At 33.5% G+C, this 22820-nt stretch overlaps 3 protein-coding genes and 2 long non-coding RNA genes across 6 annotated transcripts; 2 read left to right on the top strand and 3 right to left on the bottom strand.

Moving 5' to 3' along the window:
• Positions 1 to 1197: 1197 nt before the first annotated feature.
• Positions 1198 to 2111, bottom strand: LOC130497884 (uncharacterized). Its single transcript, XR_008936918.1, has 2 exons — positions 1707 to 2111; positions 1198 to 1644 (listed from the first exon to the last, which is right to left on the bottom strand). It is a non-coding gene; the product is annotated as an uncharacterized LOC130497884 (long non-coding RNA).
• A 434-nt stretch (positions 2112 to 2545) lies between these two features.
• On the bottom strand, positions 2546 to 4011 carry LOC108814746 (uncharacterized). The gene is made up of 3 exons (XR_001943688.2): positions 3303 to 4011; positions 3036 to 3175; positions 2546 to 2893 (listed from the first exon to the last, which is right to left on the bottom strand). It is a non-coding gene; the product is annotated as an uncharacterized LOC108814746 (long non-coding RNA).
• A 4901-nt stretch (positions 4012 to 8912) lies between these two features.
• On the top strand, positions 8913 to 9853 carry LOC108814424 (50S ribosomal protein L17, chloroplastic). Its single transcript, XM_018586993.2, has 2 exons — positions 8913 to 9189; positions 9352 to 9853. The coding sequence occupies exons 1-2, from the start codon at positions 8967 to 8969 to the stop codon at positions 9759 to 9761; spliced, it is 633 nt and encodes a 210-aa protein (XP_018442495.1). The 5' UTR covers positions 8913 to 8966; the 3' UTR covers positions 9762 to 9853.
• A 1028-nt stretch (positions 9854 to 10881) lies between these two features.
• LOC108816621 (uncharacterized) lies at positions 10882 to 11859 on the bottom strand. Its single transcript, XM_018589186.2, has one exon. It carries the CDS (start codon positions 11749 to 11751, stop codon positions 11068 to 11070), a length of 684 nt encoding a protein of 227 aa, XP_018444688.1. The 5' UTR covers positions 11752 to 11859; the 3' UTR covers positions 10882 to 11067.
• An 8340-nt stretch (positions 11860 to 20199) lies between these two features.
• On the top strand, positions 20200 to 22716 carry LOC108814338 (uncharacterized). Of its 2 annotated transcripts, XM_018586890.2 has the most exons (9): positions 20200 to 20353; positions 20431 to 20659; positions 20751 to 20898; positions 21000 to 21150; positions 21224 to 21349; positions 21430 to 21510; positions 21661 to 21853; positions 21930 to 22200; positions 22278 to 22716. In XM_018586890.2, the coding sequence occupies exons 2-9, from the start codon at positions 20465 to 20467 to the stop codon at positions 22514 to 22516; spliced, it is 1404 nt and encodes a 467-aa protein (XP_018442392.2). In that variant the 5' UTR covers positions 20200 to 20353; positions 20431 to 20464; the 3' UTR covers positions 22517 to 22716. The 2 variants fall into 2 exon arrangements, with proteins under 2 accessions (XP_018442392.2, XP_018442391.2); XM_018586889.2 differs by having other exon boundaries at positions 20222 to 20659.
• The last annotated feature ends 104 nt before the right edge of the window (positions 22717 to 22820 follow it).

Genomic DNA, 22820 nt, shown 5'->3' on the forward strand with positions numbered 1-22820 from the left:
AATTTGGAATTGCAAAATATCTTACTTTGGTTTTGTTGAGATTCTATTTTTGAATTTGAAGAATCTAAGAGAGATAGATCTTTTATTTTGTTTCAGAAAAGAAAATTTGTAAGAATTAAACAGAATTTTATTTATTTATATGAAAGTTGAATATTTTTGTCATTTAGAGTTAAAAATCACGTGCTTCAAAAATATAATTTGCATATTTAAGTTATAAAATTTGTTCTTACCATTTTCATCTATAGAGATTCATTTAATATTCGAAAATTGTAAAACATATATATTGTTTAGTATCTTAAGTAGTTGAAAAAATCAAATTGGATGTGTCCATTGTTTCAAAATGTGTGGAAATCCAAAAATTTAAATAGAGCAAATGTAAATTTACTTTGTCTAATGCCTCCAGTCTAAAATATTTTTTTTTTTCGTCTAAAATATTTAACTCAACTATTTGTAAATTTAATTAATATATTGTTTTATAACACAACAAATTAATATATACTACATGAACTAGTAAATATGATATTAATACAATGGTTTTCAAATAGCAAAAGTTAAAGTTTAAAAAGTTTAATAAATGTAATTTCATTCAGTTTTAAATAGCAAAAGTTGAATTTTAGATCTATGAGTGAAGATAGTTTTCAAATCATTCAATTTAAAGAAAGCTCTATATGATTATTTGACATGCCATATATTTCAAAAATTAGTATTTATAAGTGTAAGTATACTAAAGCTTATAAAATATACAAACTAATTAAGCTTGTCGTTTAATAGTCTAACGCATGTTTTATAAAATTTAGACTTTTCTAAAATTACACATATTCACTCATTTAAAAACCGTATAATTTAACTTTTACTAGATAATTACTACTGTCTATCACTACAAGAAATATTAACATTCTTAGCTCACGATAAACGCTATAATAGGCCTTTTATAGCGTTTTATGATCTGCTATGTAATCGGCAGCCATCATAGATACCCTATCTACGATAACATTATTTTGACGCTACAAAATGTGACGATACGATAGCAATAAATGAATGATATTATTAACTTAACTATATCATCTTATTCGTGCTATGATATATTTATAATGCTATAATTAGAAATAAAATAATTAAAAATTAATTTGATTATTTAATTATAATTAATTAATTACAAATTAAATAATGAAAAATTAAATCAAAAATTAAATATAATTAAAATAAAAATTTATTTATTAATTAAAATCAGTTTACAATAAAATTAGTTTTACAAAACTAAACCAAAATTAAAAAAATTAACTAAACCAGAACAAATTAAACCATACACTAACTAAAACACATTAAACCAAACCTAAAAAAAAATACTGTAAACCTAAGAAAAAACTCCAGCCGCCGTAGCTTCCTCTTCTTCTTCCATCGTCAAGGTCTTCAAGACTTCAACCACTGTCCCGTTAAGGTCTTCAAGACTTCAACCACTGTCCCGTAGCTTCCTCTTCTTCTACCACCGTCGGTGGTGGTAGTGGTGCTGCTGCTGGTGAGGACGTGAACGAGCTAGAGACCGACCGTCGCGTCTTCTTCTTTCTCTGCATCTCCGAGCTCTATATATTTTCTCTGTTCCACCACTTCGCTTGGTCTCCGCCGCACGCCTTGCTTCCTCCAACCCTGAGACAAACAAAACGAGTTCATAACAGAGAGAGAGGCAGAGAGAGAGATAGAGGTCGAACCATTGTGATGGTGGTGTCGGACGGTGATGGTTGTGACGAACGATGGTTGTGGTGGTGACGTGTGACGTCTGACGGTTGTGAGAAGGTCGTGAGGCCATCATTATTGGTGGGCAGAGCCCTTATGTGCCTTTAAGTGTTTGATGACCAAAAAAAAAAAAAAGTTAAGGGCTCTGCCCACCAATAATGATGCTCTGAGAGGAAGAAGTTTAGTTTGAGATCCATGAAAAAAGAAGATTGCAAAAGTCGGGATAAGGAGAAGAAAGAGATATAAAAAATAAGTGAATAAATTATATCCATTAGATTAAGGTCTATCAACGGTGAAGATCAGTACTTTAGTTATCCTCACCACCATGAATTAGCTTCTCCTATTGGTCACAGTTTTTCCTTCTTTATTTCTTTCTTCTTTGGGATACTCTGTTTTTTTTATAAATTAATTTTCATATAGATTTAGTTATAATTTCATTGTAGTTTATATGTCTAGTATATTTTTCAAATTTTAAGTTTATAATTTTTAATAGTCATCTTATTATAAACCTCTAAATCTTTAACTAAATTATAAACCACAAAATTTTAAAAGTATACTAAACATGTAAACTACAATGAAACTTATGTTTTGGAATTTATAATTATTTAAAGTTAGCGATATAAATTGTGGTCTAGCTTTAGGGTTTGAAGTAGAGTATTTAGAGTTTGGAATAGTGTTTGGAGTATTTAGATCTTAATTTTTTTTTTAAGTTTGAAGTATATTTGGAGTTTGGGGAATAAGATTTAGTGAATAGGGTTTGGGGTTAAGTTTTGAGGTTATAGTGTGACATTAGGGTTTTAAACCCTTTATCATATAAACTTTAAACTCTTTTTATGTATCTGTAAAAAACTAATAGATACAATAGTCATTATTGTAAAAAAATTATGGCATTTTTGCATTGTAGTTTTTCGAACAGAGCAACATAACAACAACTGCAGTTTGATACAGAAATTTGATAAAAAAAATAAGCCAAGAATCAGATTTCTTCCGAGACAAATCAGATTCATTGACTACAGGAACCATCAACATGATCCTCTCACGAGCTGATTAAAGGTTTATTTCGACGTGTGCGGGAGCGTATATCCTCTAGCTCAGTTTGTTTCTTGAAAGTTATTTCCTTAATCTGACTGTGCTGGTCAAGCCTGTCCACTTCCACCGCAGCCTTACAAGAAGTACACAAACTAGTTACTTCATATCACATAGGGATATAGATCAAAGCAAGATGTAAACATAACTGCTTGATCAGATCATGTGCAAGAGATTCTACTTATTGAAAGCATCAGTCTAAGTCTGAGGTATCTTACGGTAGCTGTATTCTTTGTATCATCAAAGATCAGGAAAGCTTTCTCTAATCCCAGCCACAAACAGATTCACCCCCACCAGGCCCATCATTCTCCGAATCATCTCCACCTTGAATCATAAAACGCCTTGATTACATGATCTCCTGCAACAAATACACCAATACCATAAGTCATAAGGAACCCAACTTTATACTATTATATCAACCCCTGAAACAAATGTAACAATACATTTCTTTTTTTGTGAGCTTTCGTTCTTCTTCTTCACTATACCTGTCCTCGATGAGCTTTCTCTGCTTCGTAAAACGCTTTGATCACATATTCATCTTCGAAGATTTTGAGCTTGAGCTGCGCACGTCTTAGCAGATTTTGAGATCCCTGCAATCTCGAAGTGACAGTGAAAAGAACTTTCCTTGATTCCCAAAACAAAATCACAAGAGCAAACGAGATTCATGCGAGATGGCAAGCACAGAGAGTATTCAGTGACCTGCGAGCCAGTATCAACGCCATTCATGGAGCTCCTAAGTTTGATTTAGGGTACTTTCTTCTTCTTCGCTGCGATTGACGAGAGACGAATTGGTGGAGAGTGAGTCTTCGTCGGCTAACTACTCACGAAGAACTGAGCAATCCCATGAGTCTCGATATACAATACAAAGAAAGTGATTTGAAGTCTAGAAGAAGGTGAAAGAGAGATCGAAAGAGGACGAACGTGACGTAGTGGTCGTGACTCCGGCGGAGACCGGCGAAGATGGATCTGAGAATAGATGGTGGTGGAGGCGGTGACGAGCGAAGGCGGATGGGAGAGATGGTGACTCACCCATTGATGCTTACACCCGAATTGTGAAAATAATTTGTCTAATTTTTTTCTAAGTGTTGGCTCCAAATGAAATTTTAGTTCCCTCTTAATAAAAAGTATGGCTCCAAAACTCAATTTTTGCTTTTGCTTAGTGAAAATTTACCATAGTGTTTATCTAATGCTATTATATAGTATCAAAATTTTAAACTCATCTACGATAGCAGTTCAGTAAATCGTGCTATAGTAATGTGCTATCAATGTAGACTTTTTTTGTAGTGTATGGACTACTAACGGCTATTTTTTTCTGAAGAATCACTTAGATAATTTTATAGAACATCGGTTATATTTTTGTAGCTGATTAACTTTCGTGTGGTCATTTAGTTTAGTGAACTAACCTGGGTTGGCCAAAAAAAATTGATTAAAATACTTTATTAGCTTTATTAAAAACTAAAAATAAATGAAAATTTTGTTTTCTTCTTTGCTCATGCGTTTGTTTATTTGTTAAGAAACCCACAATTTTAATTGCTTCGGAAATTGCATGGGCCTTTGTAAAAGAATAGAGATTCTACTGAAATATCAAGAATCATCCAAACGACCAGGGGAAACAAAATGCCAAGAATTCCTATGATCGAAATGGTTGAGACAATTGTCATATTCTTAGAGCACAAGAAGTACACTTGTACATGAATTATGTGGATACTTGATTATATATATCACATGTAGCCTGTAGGGTATGTCAACTAGGCTTCAAAGACCGCAGGTTGCACATAAAATGGTTTGGAATCACTAAAAGAAAACATGAGCTTCACGACTACAATACTAGTCGCTAGTTCATCTTATTATGTGTATTACAACCAACTAATAACGAAACGAAATTCATTGTTAATAGTTCGTCGTAGTTGACAAATCGTCGTACATTTACAACTAATAGAATTTGTCGTTAGTTGATCGTAAAACAATGTCATAAAAAGGATGTAACCTTACCTCATTTATTTTAGTCGTATATTGGTCGTAAAATGTCGTCGTAAATAATAGACATTAATATTAAAAAATTTCGCAAATGATACGACGAATTACCTTTGACGTAAAGTGGTCGTAACTTTTACGAAAACTTATCGATGTTAATTGGTCATAAGCTTTGCGACCAATTTAGGTCCTATTTTTTTATTTAAGAAAAAATATTTAAAATTTAAAATTAAAATTTATAAAATTAAAAATTTATAAAATTTTTGAATTTGGAAATTTTTTAAAAAAAAAATCTAATATATCCAAAACATAATATCAAAAATATAATAATAATATTCAAAATACAAAACCAAAAAAAAACTAATTATTAAGGTTGATGAGAACTATGCTGCTCAGCATGCTGCTCTATATCTGCCTGCTCTTCCAGAGTGGGGTTGGGATTAATGGTCGGACGTACAGTCTGTCACATCTGCGCAAGGGCCGGGTTTATCTCTGCAATAACATTGAACATCCCCGTCATGGCCCTAATGTGAGTCATGCTGGCCTGGTTATCTGTTCGGAGCTTCGATATAACTTGGCTGACAGCCGTCAAATCTGTCCGGAGCTGAGAATCTTCATGCATTCTTGCAGCATATTCAGCTCTCACACCCTCAGGACACCGTTCAGTGTTCTGACTCCGACAATCCGTCCCTTTTTCGTCAGGACAACCTTCAATTAATGAAATGGTTAAAAGACTGAATATTTTTTCCTGCTCAAAATTTTTTCTTGTTCTACGGTGGAAATTGGACCGGTTCGCCTTCCAGATTTGTTGCGACAATTGAGTCTGGACATCCTGAATCCGAGCCTCCACATCCTTGTAGATCCTTTCTACTTGAGGATGCACAAACGTCTCATCCGAATGCTTATGTGTATGTCTTGTAAAGTCTGGAAAGAGATTGTGGTGCTCCTTCTTGAGCGGTCTACAAAGAATTTTAAATTAATCAAACTCATGCATTCAATAAATAATTAATTAATATTTTTAAAATATTAAGAATGATCGAAGACTTACCATTTGTAGGGCCTTCTCGGTGTGAGGAGACTGTTCGGAAGTATGGGATATCAGCAAATTGCCCTCAGCATCACACGTCAACCGGGACGTGGAGCAACTGAGGGATCTTCAAACTGACTTAGGTAAATTCCAATGAGCCTTCAAGCCAGTCCAAATGTCATCGCATATGAAGATGGGTTTTGTTACATCCCCTAAAACCCTCCAATTCTCCTTTCAATCGACAACATTATTCTTCAGGCGAGCCTTCACCTTATCGTAGATCATTGACTTCACTTTCTTGTTAAAACCAATAGACCAATTCCATTTTTTGCTACAAAAAATCATTAAAATAAGAAATAATTAAAAAAATTCAAAATAAATAAATATAATTAAAACTTAATTACCGCAAAGCCCTTGTACCAAGTCATCCGAACGTGGTCCGGTGTAAGAGACCAGTTCGGATGCGCTTCCCGGAAACTTGTCTTGATGATGTCTGGAACGTTCCGTCCCAGGCAATTGTTCGTTAGAAACCTAAAAATTTTGAAAGAATATATTAGACCAATATATATATATAATTGTAATAAATACGATTAAAACTTTAATCATTAAAAATATATTAAAAACTACCAAAAAGTGTTGGGTTGTCGATTTGGGTCGATGATGTTTAATGTGACGTGGGAAGAGCTGTTTGCAACAGACCTAGAGTGTACTCTTGCAAATTGTACGGCCAAAATTATTGATAAATATTTGACGGCCGGAAGCTGATGCTTCCTCCGCTTCCTATCAGGGCCGTCACTGCTGATCACTGGCCGTTCCAAAAGCTACGGCTTTGTATGTTCCTCTCTCTCTCTCTCTCTCTCTCTCTCTCTCTCTCTCTCTCTCTCTCTCTCTCTCTCATTTCTTTTTGTTCTGCTAAGTGTTTGGAGTCTCGCTCAATTTCGTCTTATCCTTTTATCGATTTGTTCCTCCTAGAATTAAATTAGCGCCGATCTTTGAATTACTTCGTTGTTTATAGTTAGAGCAATCGATCATGGTTTTATGGTTCTGCTCGCTAACTTATGTGGTATCCTTCGATTATCTATATGATCAGTAACCAGGACCCACACATATATGTTTGGATTGTTTTAGAAATGTATAATCTATTTAAGTAGCTAAAATTTGAAGCTAACACGGATGTTTTATTTAGTTGTGTCCTAGCTATTTACTGGTCATCATCTGGATGTTTGTTTTAGGGTTTTTTGCATTTATGTAGTGATATGAAATTGACCTGCTCAGTTATTTGTTATTTTTCTCCATATTTACTGGATTGTGGTTCTACATATGTTAACTTATCTATTGGTATTGCATTCATCATAGATTGTTTGGCTTCTTCTATAGAGAGCTTCAGAAATGAGTCAGAAGGGTTTGATATACAACTTTGTTGCCATAGGAACCCTCGTACTAGCGGAGCATACTCCTTATTCTGGAAAATTCAGCACCATTGCTGTTCAATGTCTGCAGAAGCTTCCCACTAATTCCAGCAAGTATACTTACTACTCATGCGATGGTCACACCTTCAATTTCCTTGTAGACAATAGTTTTGGTCAGTTTTCTTAGCCTTTTGTTTGGTATTTGGTGCTTGTTAGTTAGTTGAAGATTTGTTCTTTCTTACTTCGTATTTGATGATGCCTTTGATTGTGTGTTTATGCTAGTGTTTCTTGTGGTTGCTGATGAGTCCACCGTAAAAAGTGTTCCTTATGTGTTTCTTGAACGTGTTAAGAAGACTTAAAAAATGGTATGGGTGAGTATAAAGAATAATGAGTCACACCATCTTGTTGATGATGACGAAGACAGTGATTTTTTGGTGATCGGTTTAGCATCGCATACAATCTTGATAGGGAATTCAGCGTTTTATGTAGCCATAAATTTGATAACATACATATTTTTGCATTGCAAAGAGTGTTCTTAGATTTTTGTTATTCTCTCCCATAGGCCTATATTGAAGGAGCATATGCAGTATCGTATGTTAAAATTTTGATATCAGTCATATTTTTGCATTGCAAAGAGTGTACTTGGCTTTTTCTTATTCTCTCCAGTATCGTTTTTGAAAATTCAATGCAAATTTCAAAATTAAAATAATTAAGGTCTCAATATTTTTTCAGTGCAAAGTTTGAAATTAACATATCTATGTATTTTTATATGGTACATAATTTAATTTAAACGATACTAAGATATATATATTATCTTAATATCTATTAAATGAGACTTTATATTCATATGGCTTTATGATCATTTGTATCTTGATATAAAAAGATATAACAAAAATCTAAAATTTCCATTGTGAGGTTTTAACAATTTTAGTAATTTATAGTGTTTTTTTCAATTTCAAAATATAACATATTAGAAGAAAAAACTAAAAGAAATTTTCATTGTTTGATTTCTTGATAGAAAATACAAAAATTGTTATCAAATCTTTATTATCCACAATCATTAATTATCATAAATATGTTAATCATATTAGATAATTCTCTAAGTTTTATTTGAGAAAAGAATGAATAATATTTTTTCGTGCAATACTAATTAATTTGATAATTAGTTTAATAAAAAGTATAATATGTGTTGAGATGAACCAACTTATTTTTCTAAGTATTCGAAAATTGTCATAGTGATGAACACACGTGGCTATCTCAAATGTTAAAATGTTTCTTAATTAATATAAAAGGATAGATAAATTTATGTGGTTTGAACTTTCTAAGTTTTAATTGTGGATATTTGTATGGGATCACATAAAATCATGATAAGATCACAATTTCTTCATGTTGATAAACCTTGAATAAAAGTTAGCTGACTTCTCAAAAGTAATATACCAACGTAGAGCAGGAGGTTTACCATAGTCCTATACAAAAAAAAAAACGGTTAAATGTGTGTTTCCAGAATTTGAACTTATGGCCAAATCCTTACTAAAGATCTACGAATATATACACAAGTATGGGCCAAACACAATGTCAATATACGTATGGGATACATTACATAACCCAAAAAGTAATCGATATTTGGGCCAATTAAGGCCCACTCAGAGGTTTCTGATAAACGCAGTCCTCTTCCTCTATCTATCCCCTTATCCTTTCAGTTTATTGCAGAGAGAGAGAGAATTCACAGAGCAGCTGTAATGGCGATTCCAATGGCAACGGCCACACCAACTGACTCCGTGAGTAGAGTTTGGAGCATGTCTTCTCTCAGATCATCTCTTCCCTCAGCCGTAACTTGCCGTCTACCTTCCTCGTCCCCTCGCCGTCCCGTCACTCTCCGCCTCCCCATCTCAACTCCTACATCTCTCCCATCTTTCTCCGGTCTCTCTCCGGTCAATCCTCTCATCTCAACCGGACTCCCAGGTAACAACTTCCCCTCTCCTGTCAACAAACCGTATTAGAGTTATAGAGTTGGAAACTAAACCAACTTGTACCGAGTTACTAAACCGGTATACATATATCTATAACTCTAATAAACCGCTTCAACCGTTTGAATCTCCGAAACGCTTTTTTTCTAAAACGCAGGTTGGAAAAGTTTCGAGGACGGGTTCAAGATAATCGACGGTGGTGGTCGCGTGTACGCCATGAGACACGGGAGGAGAGTCCCGAAGCTGAACAGACCACCTGACCAGAGGAAGGCTCTTCTCCGTGGGCTCACAACGCAGCTGTTGAAGCACGGGAGGATCAAGACGACAAGAGCTAGAGCAAGTGCGATGAGGAAGTTTGTTGATAAGATGATTACGCTCGCTAAAGATGGGTCTCTGCACAAGCGGAGGCAAGCTCTGGGGTACATCTACGAGAAGCAGATCGTTCACGCGCTGTTCGCTGAGGTTCCCGATAGGTACGGGGAGAGGAATGGTGGGTACACGAGGATCATTAGGACTCTTCCAAGGCGTGGGGATAATGCTCCTATGGCGTATATTGAGCTTGTTTAAATGTTTTGTTGTCCCTTTTTATTGCGTAATTGCTTGACGTTTGGTTTTGTAATTGACGGACTTTGGTTACATGTTGGTGATGGTTCCTTTGAGTTTTCTGGTTAAAAGTTGATACCAGATGGTCTAGAACTCTTTTATGTCATTAGGTTTTGGATTTGTTCTGTTCGTCTTTGTAATGCAAAATCAGTGCTAAGTCTAGCTAGCACTACATGCTTCAGAAGTTTTAAACTTCCAGTAAAGATTCAAGTGGAGTTGGAACGAAGGATAGAGAGTAGGAAAGCAAAGGGACAACAATGAAGAGTACTGTGTTGTTCAATTCTCAGCACATTCTTGATTCTGCACTTTCATGGAAGGAAAGTCGGGGGTGAGCTTACAATCTGATATAGCTACCAAGTGTTTCTTAAGGATTCCTTAGAGCTTTCCTCGGATCTTTGCTTTGTCTCCAACATAAGCTTACAGCAACAAACCTATCGGTCGGGAGAGTAAGACGACAGGGGAGAACAGATGAACCATTGGCTGAGATTGTACCCGAAGGAAGATCAACATTATGTCCCAGGATATATTATAATTTATAACTAATGTCTTCTTGTCTCATGTTTAAAAGTCACACGTTCGCGATTCTTCACAAGAACATGGCCGACTCAAGTGTGAAACTGAACTGAACATCAACGCTTAATATATGCGTCGTTTTGTACTGTTGCAGATTGGATCCGAATTATAGGAATTTTTTTTTTTTTTTTTTGGTTTTGTAAACCGTCAATGTCTTCTTGACAATAAAGATAATGATAAGGATGAGGAACGGTGATGATACAAGAAACAAAGCAGCAAAGGCACCGCTTGGGTCTAAAAGCTTAAGCTTGGTCATGGCAATATGGATGAGTTATTGTCTATCTAATATGTTGCAAAGATTGGAGCCAGTTACAGAAACATGGATTATAGATTTAACTTAAGTAAAGAAGACTTGCTTTCAATGCAATTTGAACAGCCAACTACTTGACAGTAATTAGAATCTGATTTGCTTTCCTTTGACTTTTTCTCACATGAAAAAAGGTTGAAAACAATATGTTACGTTGACACACAACGTGTTACGTACTGCTTCTGCGCTGCATAATTTATGATATGATTATCTGAACATGGATTGAATTATATGAAAATGGAGAAAAAAAAGAGAAAAAAAAAAGGAAATGCCCTTTTGATTTTAGCAAATAATACATACACAAGAGATAAGAGATTTCAAGAACAAGAAGACAAGTAAACAAGATCTATAGATTAAAAAAAAAGATCTATAGATTAAGGAGGAGACAGACTAGAGCTTAGTTGAATACTTACATTGTTGACTCGTAATGTTACGACTGGAAACAGAGATGGTCACATCGCAGGAAGCAGACGACTTCACTTTAATCTTGAACATGTTGAAGACGCTTACTTTCCCGGCGACCTTGACAAAAGCGTTGACCGGGATGGAACTAGACATGACGTCACTGAAAACCTGCGACTCGGAGAGTAGTCTATCCGCCATTAGAGTAAGTTTTATGTTCATATGCAGCGTTTTCTGCGGCCCGACTCTGTTCGCCGGGAGCGGCGCTTCGCCGACCAACTGGCCTTTGTAGTTAAGCAACGCCGACGTGGAACCGAAGCTGAATCCGACCCGGTTTGGGTTTTTCAAGGCGAGATGAGCCTGGAGCGTTAGGTTTAAGTTGGCCTTGAGGTTGAGGACGTCGACGGAAGTTCGAAGCTGGTCGACGACGACGGAGTCCACGGTGGCTGTTGGGTTTTTGGGTCTGAAGAGAGTAAGGCCTAAGAGGAGGAGAACTATAAAGATGAGGAGAAGGATTAGGAGAGTGACGCCGATACAGATTTTATGGTTGCGCTTTCTCCGTTTTCTACCGCCGTTTGCAAAATGCGTTTCCATGTCAGCGTTTGGCCTGGGTGCTTCTTCTGCTGTTAACATGGCTGCTGCTGCCTTCTCCTTTTTATCATCCCAGTTCATTGCGAAGCCGCTCTCTCTCTCTCTCTCTCTCTCTCTCTCTCTCTCTCTCTCTCTCTCTCTCTCTCTCTCTCTCTCTCTCTCTGCGCTTTTGTGAATTGTGAGCTGTATTTTTGGTTTTTTCTTTTAATTTTCTTATTTGTTCTTCCAAAAGAAGACTACTTGTTACGTATTTATAGCAAGGGAAATTGAGCTGTATAACGAGACAAAAATGTATAATTCACATACTAGCCAATTTCTCTAACAGTTCTATATACGGTGTTACTTTTCTATATTAATATTGTTTTGTTCCTTCTGTCAACCGGTGAAACCTGCAACCAAGAAATAATTAAAGTTTTATTATTATCTGTTGCTTACCTCCATTCACATTTTTCTTTTATTTCTCTTGGTAACTTCGTCAAAGTTGAAAGGTCTCCGGTATCGAGTGAAGAAACATCGTCAGTCCTCCTGATTATCTCAGATTTTGATTTTTCCTTCGTGATTTGTAATCGCCTGATATACTCCGCTTCGGAAATCAGACGCCCCTCACCGATAATAAAGTTGCAACGACGCCTATCAACACGTTGTGTCTATTTCACTTCCCACACTCGATTCTTGTTGGATTTGTTCAACTACGGTAAGTTCTCGTGTTTTCCGACCGATTGTCTTCATCTGCTGTTATTTTCTTTTCTACTTTGGCTATACTCGGAACTAGGGTACTATAAATGTTAAATCTACAACATCGTCGACGGTGAATGTCGGATCTGATTTATACTCGGTTGTGTTTTTATGGTTGTTTGTAGTCTTTCTTAAATTTTATTTGTATTTTTATCTGATATGCATAGTAAATGGTATAGTAATATTGATTCGATATGGAATAGCATTTACGTTACATACGGGTTTCACCGTCTGGATATGACATGATCTTCATTAGGTATATTCCATTTGACTTGGAATAGAATAAAATAGACGTTTATATTCTATTTGACGTGGAATGAAATAAATTTGAACGTTTAATATCACTTCTTTTAGCTTATGAATTCATACTTGTATTTAATATTTACATATTTTTATACTTGTATTAGGGTTTATATTTCCGTGTAGGGTTTAGTGACGATTGGAGAGGGGTTATTTTCTGGAATATTGAGTTCGTCATTGCAAGATTGGGGTTGACATTGGATTAAGTGTCATATTTCCGTGTAGGACTTCGTGATTAATTGATATGGTTTTGTATATTCCATGTGTGGTTTAAGATCGTAAGCTATGCATATCGTTACATCTTACATGGTTTCCATTCCAAATGATTGTTATACTGTATAATTTATTTTACATTTACTTTGTTATATGGATCCTAACACTTTTATCTTTTGATTTTGTTTCTCAGGTTACAAATAGAAGATTTAGGCTGCCAATTAGATTGTCCGAAACTAGATTTAAGTCATCTGTTAAATATATTCTCATTTATATGTAATGATGCAATATGTATATAAGTGGAATAGATCGTGTGTACGTAAAATGGAAATTCATGTGAAATGGAATATATTATATTTACTATTTGTTGTATTCTATTCTATTCTATTTGCAGAAAATATAATAGAAATATGATTGTACAGTGCATAAGCATAAGTTATGTTTTGTTGTTGTATCATTTCTATGAATCTTAGTTTATGCATATTGATCAAAACTAAGAATTTAAAACTCAATTTTATCATATTGTTAACCAGATCCACATAAGTGTAAACATCACACAAATTTCGTTCACAACATCTAAATTGTTGTTTGGGTTTAGGGATTGTTATATGGTTAATTATTGAGGGATTGTATGGGGTTGGTGTTATATACTATTTTTGGTGATATGGAATAGAACACACATGAACTTTCATATCAAGTTTTTATTTATTTTGGTGATATAGAATATAACATATTACATATTATTTATTTTGTTATATTCTATTTGGGTTTATGACTTATATTTTGGGTTTAGAGTTTATATTTGGATTAAGTTTTAGTGATTAGAGTTTAAGGTTTAGTATTTAGAAGGTGAAGAGGATAATGAGGGTAAGCATTAACTTTTTCTATGCAATCATAAACATTTAATTCTATTTGGATTTAAGGTTTATATTAGGATTTAATATCGGAAAATAATTTATAGATTGTATTTGAGTTTATAGTTTCCTTACTAGGATTTAGAGGTACTAAGTAGATGTTTGGGTATATTATTTAGCTGTTGTGGTTGGTTTTGTACGTATAGGTCCCAACGGAGGTTTAGGTATGCACGAGTTTATTTCTAGAATATTTGGTATGCATTTGTGTACCACATTACGAAACTATTCTATGTGTTGTATGTTTCATGGAAACCCAGACTATCAATATGGAATATAAATATAAGTACACAGAGTGGATCGTAAATGCACAGTTATGTTACCATATTTTTTCATATACTCCCATCTGTTATCCATTCATGTCGATGCATACACTTATATCATATGTAGTGATGCGTTGTGACATGCGCTCATTAAATTAGTTAATTAGTTTCTATGTTACACAAACCTAGTCATTAATTTATGGATTTGGTACCGACTAGCTTTTGTATTAAGGGGCAGAACCGGGTGGAAGAAAGCCAAAATGTCATCGAATGAATTATGTCAACATCATAGCTAGTTACTTGATTTCGTTCTCAGAAATGGTTATCTCGCCAATAAGCCTTTATAACAATTTTTGTTTTCATTTGAATACTGTATTTGTTTTGTTTTATGGATTATAATATTTCTACATTCGGCACGGCCTATATACTTTAATCATTTGTTTTATTTAAGGAATTAAATAAATATAAATGGTTTGAAGGTTTTAGTTAGACTTTCTAGAAATCTCGTTGATACTTATAAAACTAATCGCTTCATAGAGTTGGAATGAAGGTAATGGGGATGGACGGAATGTATAAGACGATGTACATGCATGTGGTCAATGCCAATATACAGTATTGGATGGGTTATGGGTTGAGCAGCGTTTTTTTTTTTTTTTTTTTTTTTTTTTTTTTTTTGAGCAGCGTTACAATGCATTGATTAATTAAGCTAATTACGTGAGAAAACGTGTTATCAATTTTAATTAGCTTTTCAACGAGTGCATTAATTGAATTCTTACAATTAGAATTGGAGGAAGAATGGAGATGATAACATGTCAAGCATCTCCAACTCCAATCTATTTTCTATTCTAAACATCATTTTGTAATAAAATATACTATGATGTCATTCTATTTTCAACTCTAAAATATAATGACGGTTTGAGTTGCTCCATTTATATTACTCAATTGTTTATTTTAAAATGGTACAACGCAAAATGAAGTTGAATTTTATTCTTATGTATTACTCCATTTTTTATCTAGCACTAGGGATAGGCGTCTGGATACCGGTCGAGTTTGGATCGGATATTTCAAATTTTCGGGTATTTCAGTATAAGGATATATAACCCGTTCAGGTATTTCTATAATTCGGTTCGGATTCGGATATTTTTAGTTTGGGTTCGGTTATTTAGGATCGGATTCAGATATTTAGATTTTGAAAGAAAAAAAAATAATTTTTCATTTTAAGTTTTTTGTATTTAACTGATTTTCTATTTTTAATAGATCGAATGATTATTGAATTTGGATATAATATTTTAAAATAAAATAATCATTAATTTGGCTATTGTTTTTCAAATTTGGATGTAACTTTTGTTACTACATGAAACAAAAAACTTGATATGCATTTTAAATGAGTGTCAAACAGTGTTTTTAAACCCGGACCGAATCGGCGGTCGGACCGGGTTCAACCGCGAACCGGACACCAAGTCGGGTTGGGTTAATGCCAAAACCCAATCAAAGTTGAACCGGTTAAAAACCCATATTGAACCGTTAAAAACTTGGGAACCGGTGACCCAACGAACCGGTTAAACCCTGATTCATATAGAAAACAAAAATTTTGTTAATAAAATTATTAGTTTTTTTTTTTTCAAAATAAAAAATAGGGTTTGTGCCAAACTACAACTCAAGGTATTTCTGTCTTTGACATCTTTTTTCTTTTTAAGTCTGTGATGTTTCACAAAGTATTTTATACTTCTCAAGGTATTGTCTTTCTGGGTAAAATTAATAATTGAAAATTTACGTTTGTGTCTTTGATGTTCTCTGCAAAACTTCTGCAGTGTACTAAGCAATGGAAGAGAATGATCAAGAAATTTCACTTCCATCAAATTCAAACATAGAAAAGCAACAATCGTCATAATGTGTATATATTTTTTTTAAAAAATGATAAAGATTTATAGTGATAAAAACCTGGAAAATAAACTTTAAATGTATTTTTTCTATTGATTAGATTTGAACTATTAGATTGTTTTATTACTTTTATTACATTTCAGGTTGCTATTTTCTAAATTTATTTGTTAAAATATGCATATTGTATACAAAACATTATTAAATTCAGTTTATTACATCAAACCCGATCAAACCCAATCGAACCAGGTCGAACCACATTGACCCGTGACCCAAAATATTTCCAGTTCGTTCGCCGGTCCGGTTTTAAAAACACTGGTGTCAAATCATTTTTTCGTAAATATATGTATATTTATGATCTTAAACTATGTATAACATCAATATAAATATTTTAAATAAAATGAGAGATGTAAATTAGAAATATAAGGGTTAATATACATATGTTCGGTTATTCTTAGATATTCATTCGAATTCAGATATTACCCAATCGGATTCAGATATCCAATCTCTTCTAAATCAATATAAATTCGGGTATTTTGCTATTCCGATTTAGATTTTCCTGGTCAGATTCAGATATGGATTCAGATATCGGGTAAAATATCCACTCCTACCTAGCACTATTGGAGCTGGAGATGAGGTGGAGCCTGTACGGGTTGATCTTGAGATAGAGTCTATTATTACTTATATTGAACTAGTTTAATATTAATATATGCCAAAATAGTATATATTTATTATAAAATAAATATTTTGGTATGATATATTTTGTGCAATATAATTACAGAATATATTTTATTATTATATATTTAATATTAAAAATAAAAAATACTAAAACTACATTAAACCAATGTGTTTTTCATATCAAAATGGTGTTATGGATTAGAGATGCTATGTGTGTTCAAAAAAAAAAGAAGATTAGAGATGCTATAAGAAAACATCATCAATATTGTGCCGTTTTATACTGATTCCCAGGATTTAGTACAAATGGTTTTAAACCTAGAAGAATGGACAACATTTGTTGACTTTTATAATTGTAATTTATATTTCATTATACTTTCATATACTAATTCGATTGAAGTCAATTTTGCTATCAGGTTTTGTTATAGTAGTTCCATTTGAATATTCTTACATGGTTGTTAGGCTCTAATCCGGGTCAACTAGGTCCAAAGCAACTACGAAGAGATCTCAACATGTCTGTGTCCGTCACCGTGTCCAGTGTCGGTCCGGAGTTCTTCGGCGCCTAAAGCACAACTAAAATATTCATGCCCTTTAAATAATAATTTTAAGCTGATTTTTATATTAAACAATTTTTTAAAAAAAACCCCTGATATATTGATCTATCATATTGATAGAATAATGATTCTAAAACGTTCACAAGCATTTAACATGTTCCTTAGATTACATCAATCCGTTAGCTGATTTTTTAACACCTTCTACAAACGAATTAGTAACTGGAATAACTTTGTGCACAATTTTTTTTAGAATAACTTAAATTATGCTCAACATTAAAAAAACAGTGCAATTAATGCATTAAAAGAATAAGAAAGAAGAGATAAGAGGAAATATGAGTATCTAATCTATTAAAACAGAAGTACAAATTAAAACTAACCCTTAAACTTACACAATATTTACAGTTCACTGCCACTGAAAATTAAATAAATATATGAGTTAATAATGTTTGTCTTTTCCAAATAATCAATATTTTTCTAAAATAACGATGATTACCTAAAACAATTGAAACAAAAAAGTAAAGAATAAGTTTCCAATTTAATTCTAATCGAGATTTTTATTTCACCATCAAACTTTTTTTTTTTGATAACAAAACAATAATTATTCACCATCAAACTTTTCCAATTAAAAAAAATGTAGGTCGTGAAAAGGGAGAAAAAAGTTTGGGCAAAGGAGGAGCTAAGTGACAAGAAGGTTTTGAGGGATTATATCAAACTTTTTCTGGGTTTAAGGTTATATTCTTTTGGAAGTTTTTAGTCAAATCATGTTCTCCTCATCGTTTGCGTTTTGATTCTGTTTGGGTAGGGTGCTTTATGTGTTTCAGTTGCAGCGTTTAACTGGGCTTCTTATGAGCCTTCAAATATTAAACATAAACAAAAGTTTGTATTATAATTTTGTTAATATATTTCTTAATAATATTTTGTATTAACATATTAAATATTTTAATATTTATAAGTAATAAATAATAAAATAAAAATCACACATCATAATCAATTTATATAACATATAAATAAAATATAAAATAATTTATTCATATATTATTAGTATAATGCTTTCATAATATAAGTCCAATTAGTTATAAATATAGTATATGATACATTATAATATAAAAACGATAAAATCACAAAATATAATTATTTAATGAAATAAATAAAATTGTTATATTAAAAATTATGTAATATATTTTAATTTAATATATATATATATATATATATATATATATATATATATATAGTATACCATTAGTACAAAGAAAAATTTTAATGGAAATTTTCAAAAATAACACTTTCAAGGTACCATTATTCATCTTTACCACCACTAAAGACACATTTTCAAAAATACCTAATTTATTAAAATGGTAAAGACTCTTATATCTTTGTTTTTATATGATTTTCAAAATTCTAATCCCAAATTCTAAATCCTAAACCTCTAATTCTAAACCCTAAATCCAAAATCTTCAACTCTAAACCCTAAACCCTAAACTATATACCCTAAATTCAATATCCTAAACCCTAAACCCCAAAGTATAAACTATAAACCCTAAATCCTCAACTCTAAACCCTAAATCCTCAACTCTAAACCCTAAACTATATACCTTAAACTCTAAAACATCAAATCTAAACCCTAAATCCTAAACCTTCAAATCTAAACCCTTCATTAAAAGTAGTGGTAAAATTGGTTAGTGTAAACATGAAAAGTGGTACTATGAAAATGGTATTTTTGGCAATTTCTCAAATTTTAAAGCGAAAATAAATATTTATACAGTCACAGGTGAAGCTCTAAAATAAACAAAAATAGCACAAGATTATTTTTCTTTAAAATAATATTTTAATAGAATTATAATTGCAAATATGTTTATATATATTATGTATCTATAATTTGTTTTTAAGGGATGCTACAATTTTGGAATTGGAAAAAATCATGACCCACCTCCATATTATTTTAATTAAGAAATTTAAAATTTATATCAGTATAATTATTAAACTTTTTATTTTATTATAATTGCAAAGATTAATTTTCAGTCTAAAGTTATACTTAAATATTACAAATACATCATTTAATATAAACAAAAAAAACTAAAAATATAAAATAAACATCCACCCGCCCGGTTGGGCGGGTCAAGATCTAGTTCTCTCTTAAATGGCATCAATTTTGAAAGCAAATTAGTTGACTTTTTCTTGTTATATGACGATCATCTAATACAATATAAAAAGGATTCTAAGATTATCAATTAAGGAATCAAATCAATCATATTCTTTCAGTTATTATAAAAAAAGGAGAAACAATGCACACACAGGTTTCGAATCTTGCATAGTTAGTTAATTTAAAAAAATTTCAAACCACTAGACCTGAAAAAATAATACATATTGGCGCCCCTAAAATAGACATATTGTTTGGCGACCAAAGTCCATGCTTTACGGGCTTTACCCCAGGGCCTGGTCTGACCGTGTCATCAACACAAAGAGAGAAATTGGTCGGAGGTTGCCAACAAGCTGAGCAACTATAAGAAAAAAGAAAGGACAAGACAAAATAACACATTTTCATACACACGCACCATCGACTTTGAACTGCTTAAACACCTCAACCCTGTCTTTTTGCTTGTTTCTTAGTTTGGTTTTGTTCTGATTGTCATACATTTACCTTGTAAACCCAATACAACAGCATATAAATCCATTTTAGTTGACTTGAATATATTATATCGTTGTGTTCAAAATATTTCATTTTTCACAAATTATTTTTTTTCTAACATTTACAAATAAGCAGTACTAAATTTTTAGTGTGGCTTTTAGGATTCACAGTGTTTTTCTTTCTTCTTTTGAACAACGGATTCACAATGGTTTAATTTGGATTGGTCTCACTTCGGTTCTTTGTAATAAATATTTTGTGTCCAAGCCTATAATTTCACTCCAAAATGGTTTACGGTGTAAATTAACGATCATGCTTGCAATGTTTTATTAAGCCATACCCCATAAAAGCTAACTAACCCATCAAACATTTATAATCACTATACGCTGCGTTTTAAACATTTTAATTCCTTTTCATCAAAGTGTGCAAAATGATTGGGCGGGCTGGTTCGTGGTCGGAAGTGAGATCGTGAACGATACAGCTCAAAGAGACATATCGAATCTGAATCTACAAAACTCTTAACCTCACTGGGTATTATATAGTAATCCCCTCACTTCTCCTCTTCCTCTCCAGATTTCAACTCTCACTTCTTCTTCCTCATCGTTTAGGGTTTCAAAAAAATCGATAAACCTCGTAGAGTAGATGGAAGGAAGAAGGATTACAGCTAACCCTAGACCTTGCAGTGGAAGAAGAGTCGTCGCCGCTAAAAAGAGACCTCGTCCCGATGGGTTCGTCAACAGCGTCAAAAAGCTTCAGCGTAGAGAAATCTCATCTCGTAAAGATCGAGCTTTCTCCATCAGCACCGCCCAGGAGAGGTTCCGCAACATGCGTCTCGTCGTAAAGTCTCAATCTTTTGCATTTGCCCTAATTTTCATAAACCCTAGAAATTAGCTTAAAAGCTCGATTTTTTTACTTTTTTTTTTGTTAGGAGCAATACGATACTCACGATCCCAAGGGACATTGTTCAGTTGCATTACCGTTTCTGATGAAACGAACTAAAGTTATCGAGATTGTTGCTGCGAGAGACATTGTCTTTGCTCTTACCCACTCTGGTGTCTGTGCTGCTTTCAGTAGAGGTGTGTATACTTTCGCCACTTGCTTTAAAGCTCTTTCTCCTTTTGAGAGACTCGCTTTTTTTTTTTTTACATTTTTTTTTGGATTCTTGATTGAATTGCAGAGTCGAATCGAAGGATATGTTTCTTGAATGTTAGTCCTGATGAAGTCATACGGAGCTTGTTCTACAACAAGAACAATGATTCTCTCATCACTGTTTCTGTTTATGCTTCTGACAATTTCAGTTCTTTGAAATGCAGATCCACTAGGATTGAGTATGTTTTTGTCTTCTCCCTCCCTTATCTTTCTGGTGGTATGCAGACTAATGTGTCTTTCTGGTTGCTTTAGGTATATTCTGAGAGGTCAGCCAGATGCAGGGTTTGCTCTTTTTGAGTCTGAATCATTGAAGTGGCCTGGTTTTGTTGAGTTTGATGATGTCAATGGAAAGGTTCTTACCTATTCTGCGCAGGACAGGTTATTTTTCTTGTCTTCGCTAGCCTAACTTTTTGACTATAATAAGTTTCTTTATCTGAGCTTAATAGCTGTTTCTGCAGTGTGTACAAGGTTTTTGATCTGAAAAACTATACCATGCTATATTCCATATCAGATAAACATGTCCAAGAGATTAAAATCAGGTAAACTTATCTCCGTTTTTCTGTTTCTTGTTTGCAAAGATTGAGCAAGTTGCTTTTCTGACTGTTCTCTTCACTAAATTTGGAATTGAAGACTAGTGGCTTAGTTATGTGTACCTTTAACTCATGTGTTTTTTTTTTATCATGCATCAGTCCAGGGATAATGCTATTGATCTTCAAGAGAGCTCCAAGTCACGTTCCTTTGAAGATTCTATCGATAGAAGATGGCACAGTTCTCAAGTCCTTCAACCATTTGCTTCACCGAAACAAGAAAGTCGACTTCATTGAACAATTCAATGAGAAACTTCTCGTTAAGCAAGAGAATGAGAATCTCCAAATTCTTGACGTAAGTTCAGATTCAAAATCAGCCTCTTAGTGTCTTTTTTTTTTACAGTGATTTGTTTTCTGATTGGTAAATGCAGGTCAGAAACGCTGACCAAATGGAAGTTAGTAGAGCTGAGTTCATGACACCCTCTGCGTTCATATTTTTGTACGAGAACCAGCTGTTTCTAACGTTCAGGAACCGGAACGTATCTGTGTGGAACTTCCGCGGAGAGCTCGTGACGTCCTTCGAGGATCATCTTCTTTGGCATCCCGACTGTAACACAAACAACATCTACATAACAAGTGACCAAGATCTGATCATCTCATACTGCAAAGCAGATACAGAAGATCAATGGATAGAAGGAAATGGTACGCTCATCTTAATACATAATATAAACCCTTAAAAACGTACCAAGTCTCACTGATTGGTTTGTTAATGGGTGCAGCGGGATCGATCAATATCAGCAATATATTGACTGGGAAGTGCTTAGCTAAGATAACACCAAGCAGTGCACCACCAAAAGAAGATGAGAGCAGTAGCACTTCTTTGGGGGATAACTCGAAGCAAAGAATAAACGCTGTCGCTGAAGCGTTGGAAGACATAACTGCTCTCTTCTATGATGAAGAACGCAATGAGATATACACAGGAAACAGACACGGCTTCGTTCATGTGTGGTCCAATTGATTTCACATCATTGTTAGCTACTATTATTACTACTGTATTATTTGGTTTTCTTTAAGTTGTGTGTAGTGATCAATCTCTTTTAACTTAGTAGTAGTGTCTTTGAGCAGCCATTTGTGTTGCTGTGAAGCCATATGTGTTGTGAGTCAGAAAACAATGTGTACACTAGTTAATCAATTCTATGAAAGACCCCTTGTTACAAATTACAATCTTTGCAACTCCTCTTTATACGCTTATATGGTCAACGTGACATCTTGAGAAAGTTTGTATGACTTGCAGAGAATAAAGCAATGCCTCACTGCTGGAT

This window comes from Raphanus sativus, chromosome 7, assembly GCF_000801105.2.
Source record: "Raphanus sativus cultivar WK10039 chromosome 7, ASM80110v3, whole genome shotgun sequence".
Lineage (NCBI taxonomy): Eukaryota > Viridiplantae > Streptophyta > Magnoliopsida > Brassicales > Brassicaceae > Raphanus > Raphanus sativus.

What these genes read in the sequence shown, in the direction of transcription:
- LOC108814424 (XM_018586993.2), top strand. Translation starts at nt 8,967, where the DNA reads ATGGCGATTCCAATGGCAACGGCCACACCAACTGACTCCGTGAGTAGA. An exon ending in CATCTCAACCGGACTCCCAG is followed by an intron (nt 9,190 to 9,351) that starts GTAACAACTTCC and finishes TCTAAAACGCAG; the next exon opens with GTTGGAAAAGTTTCGAGGAC.
- LOC108816621 (XM_018589186.2), bottom strand. Translation starts at nt 11,751, where the DNA reads ATGAACTGGGATGATAAAAAGGAGAAGGCAGCAGCAGCCATGTTAACA.
- LOC108814338 (XM_018586890.2), top strand. Translation starts at nt 20,465, where the DNA reads ATGGAAGGAAGAAGGATTACAGCTAACCCTAGACCTTGCAGTGGAAGA. An exon ending in CTGTGCTGCTTTCAGTAGAG is followed by an intron (nt 20,899 to 20,999) that starts GTGTGTATACTT and finishes ATTGAATTGCAG; the next exon opens with AGTCGAATCGAAGGATATGT. An exon ending in GTCCAAGAGATTAAAATCAG is followed by an intron (nt 21,511 to 21,660) that starts GTAAACTTATCT and finishes ATCATGCATCAG; the next exon opens with TCCAGGGATAATGCTATTGA.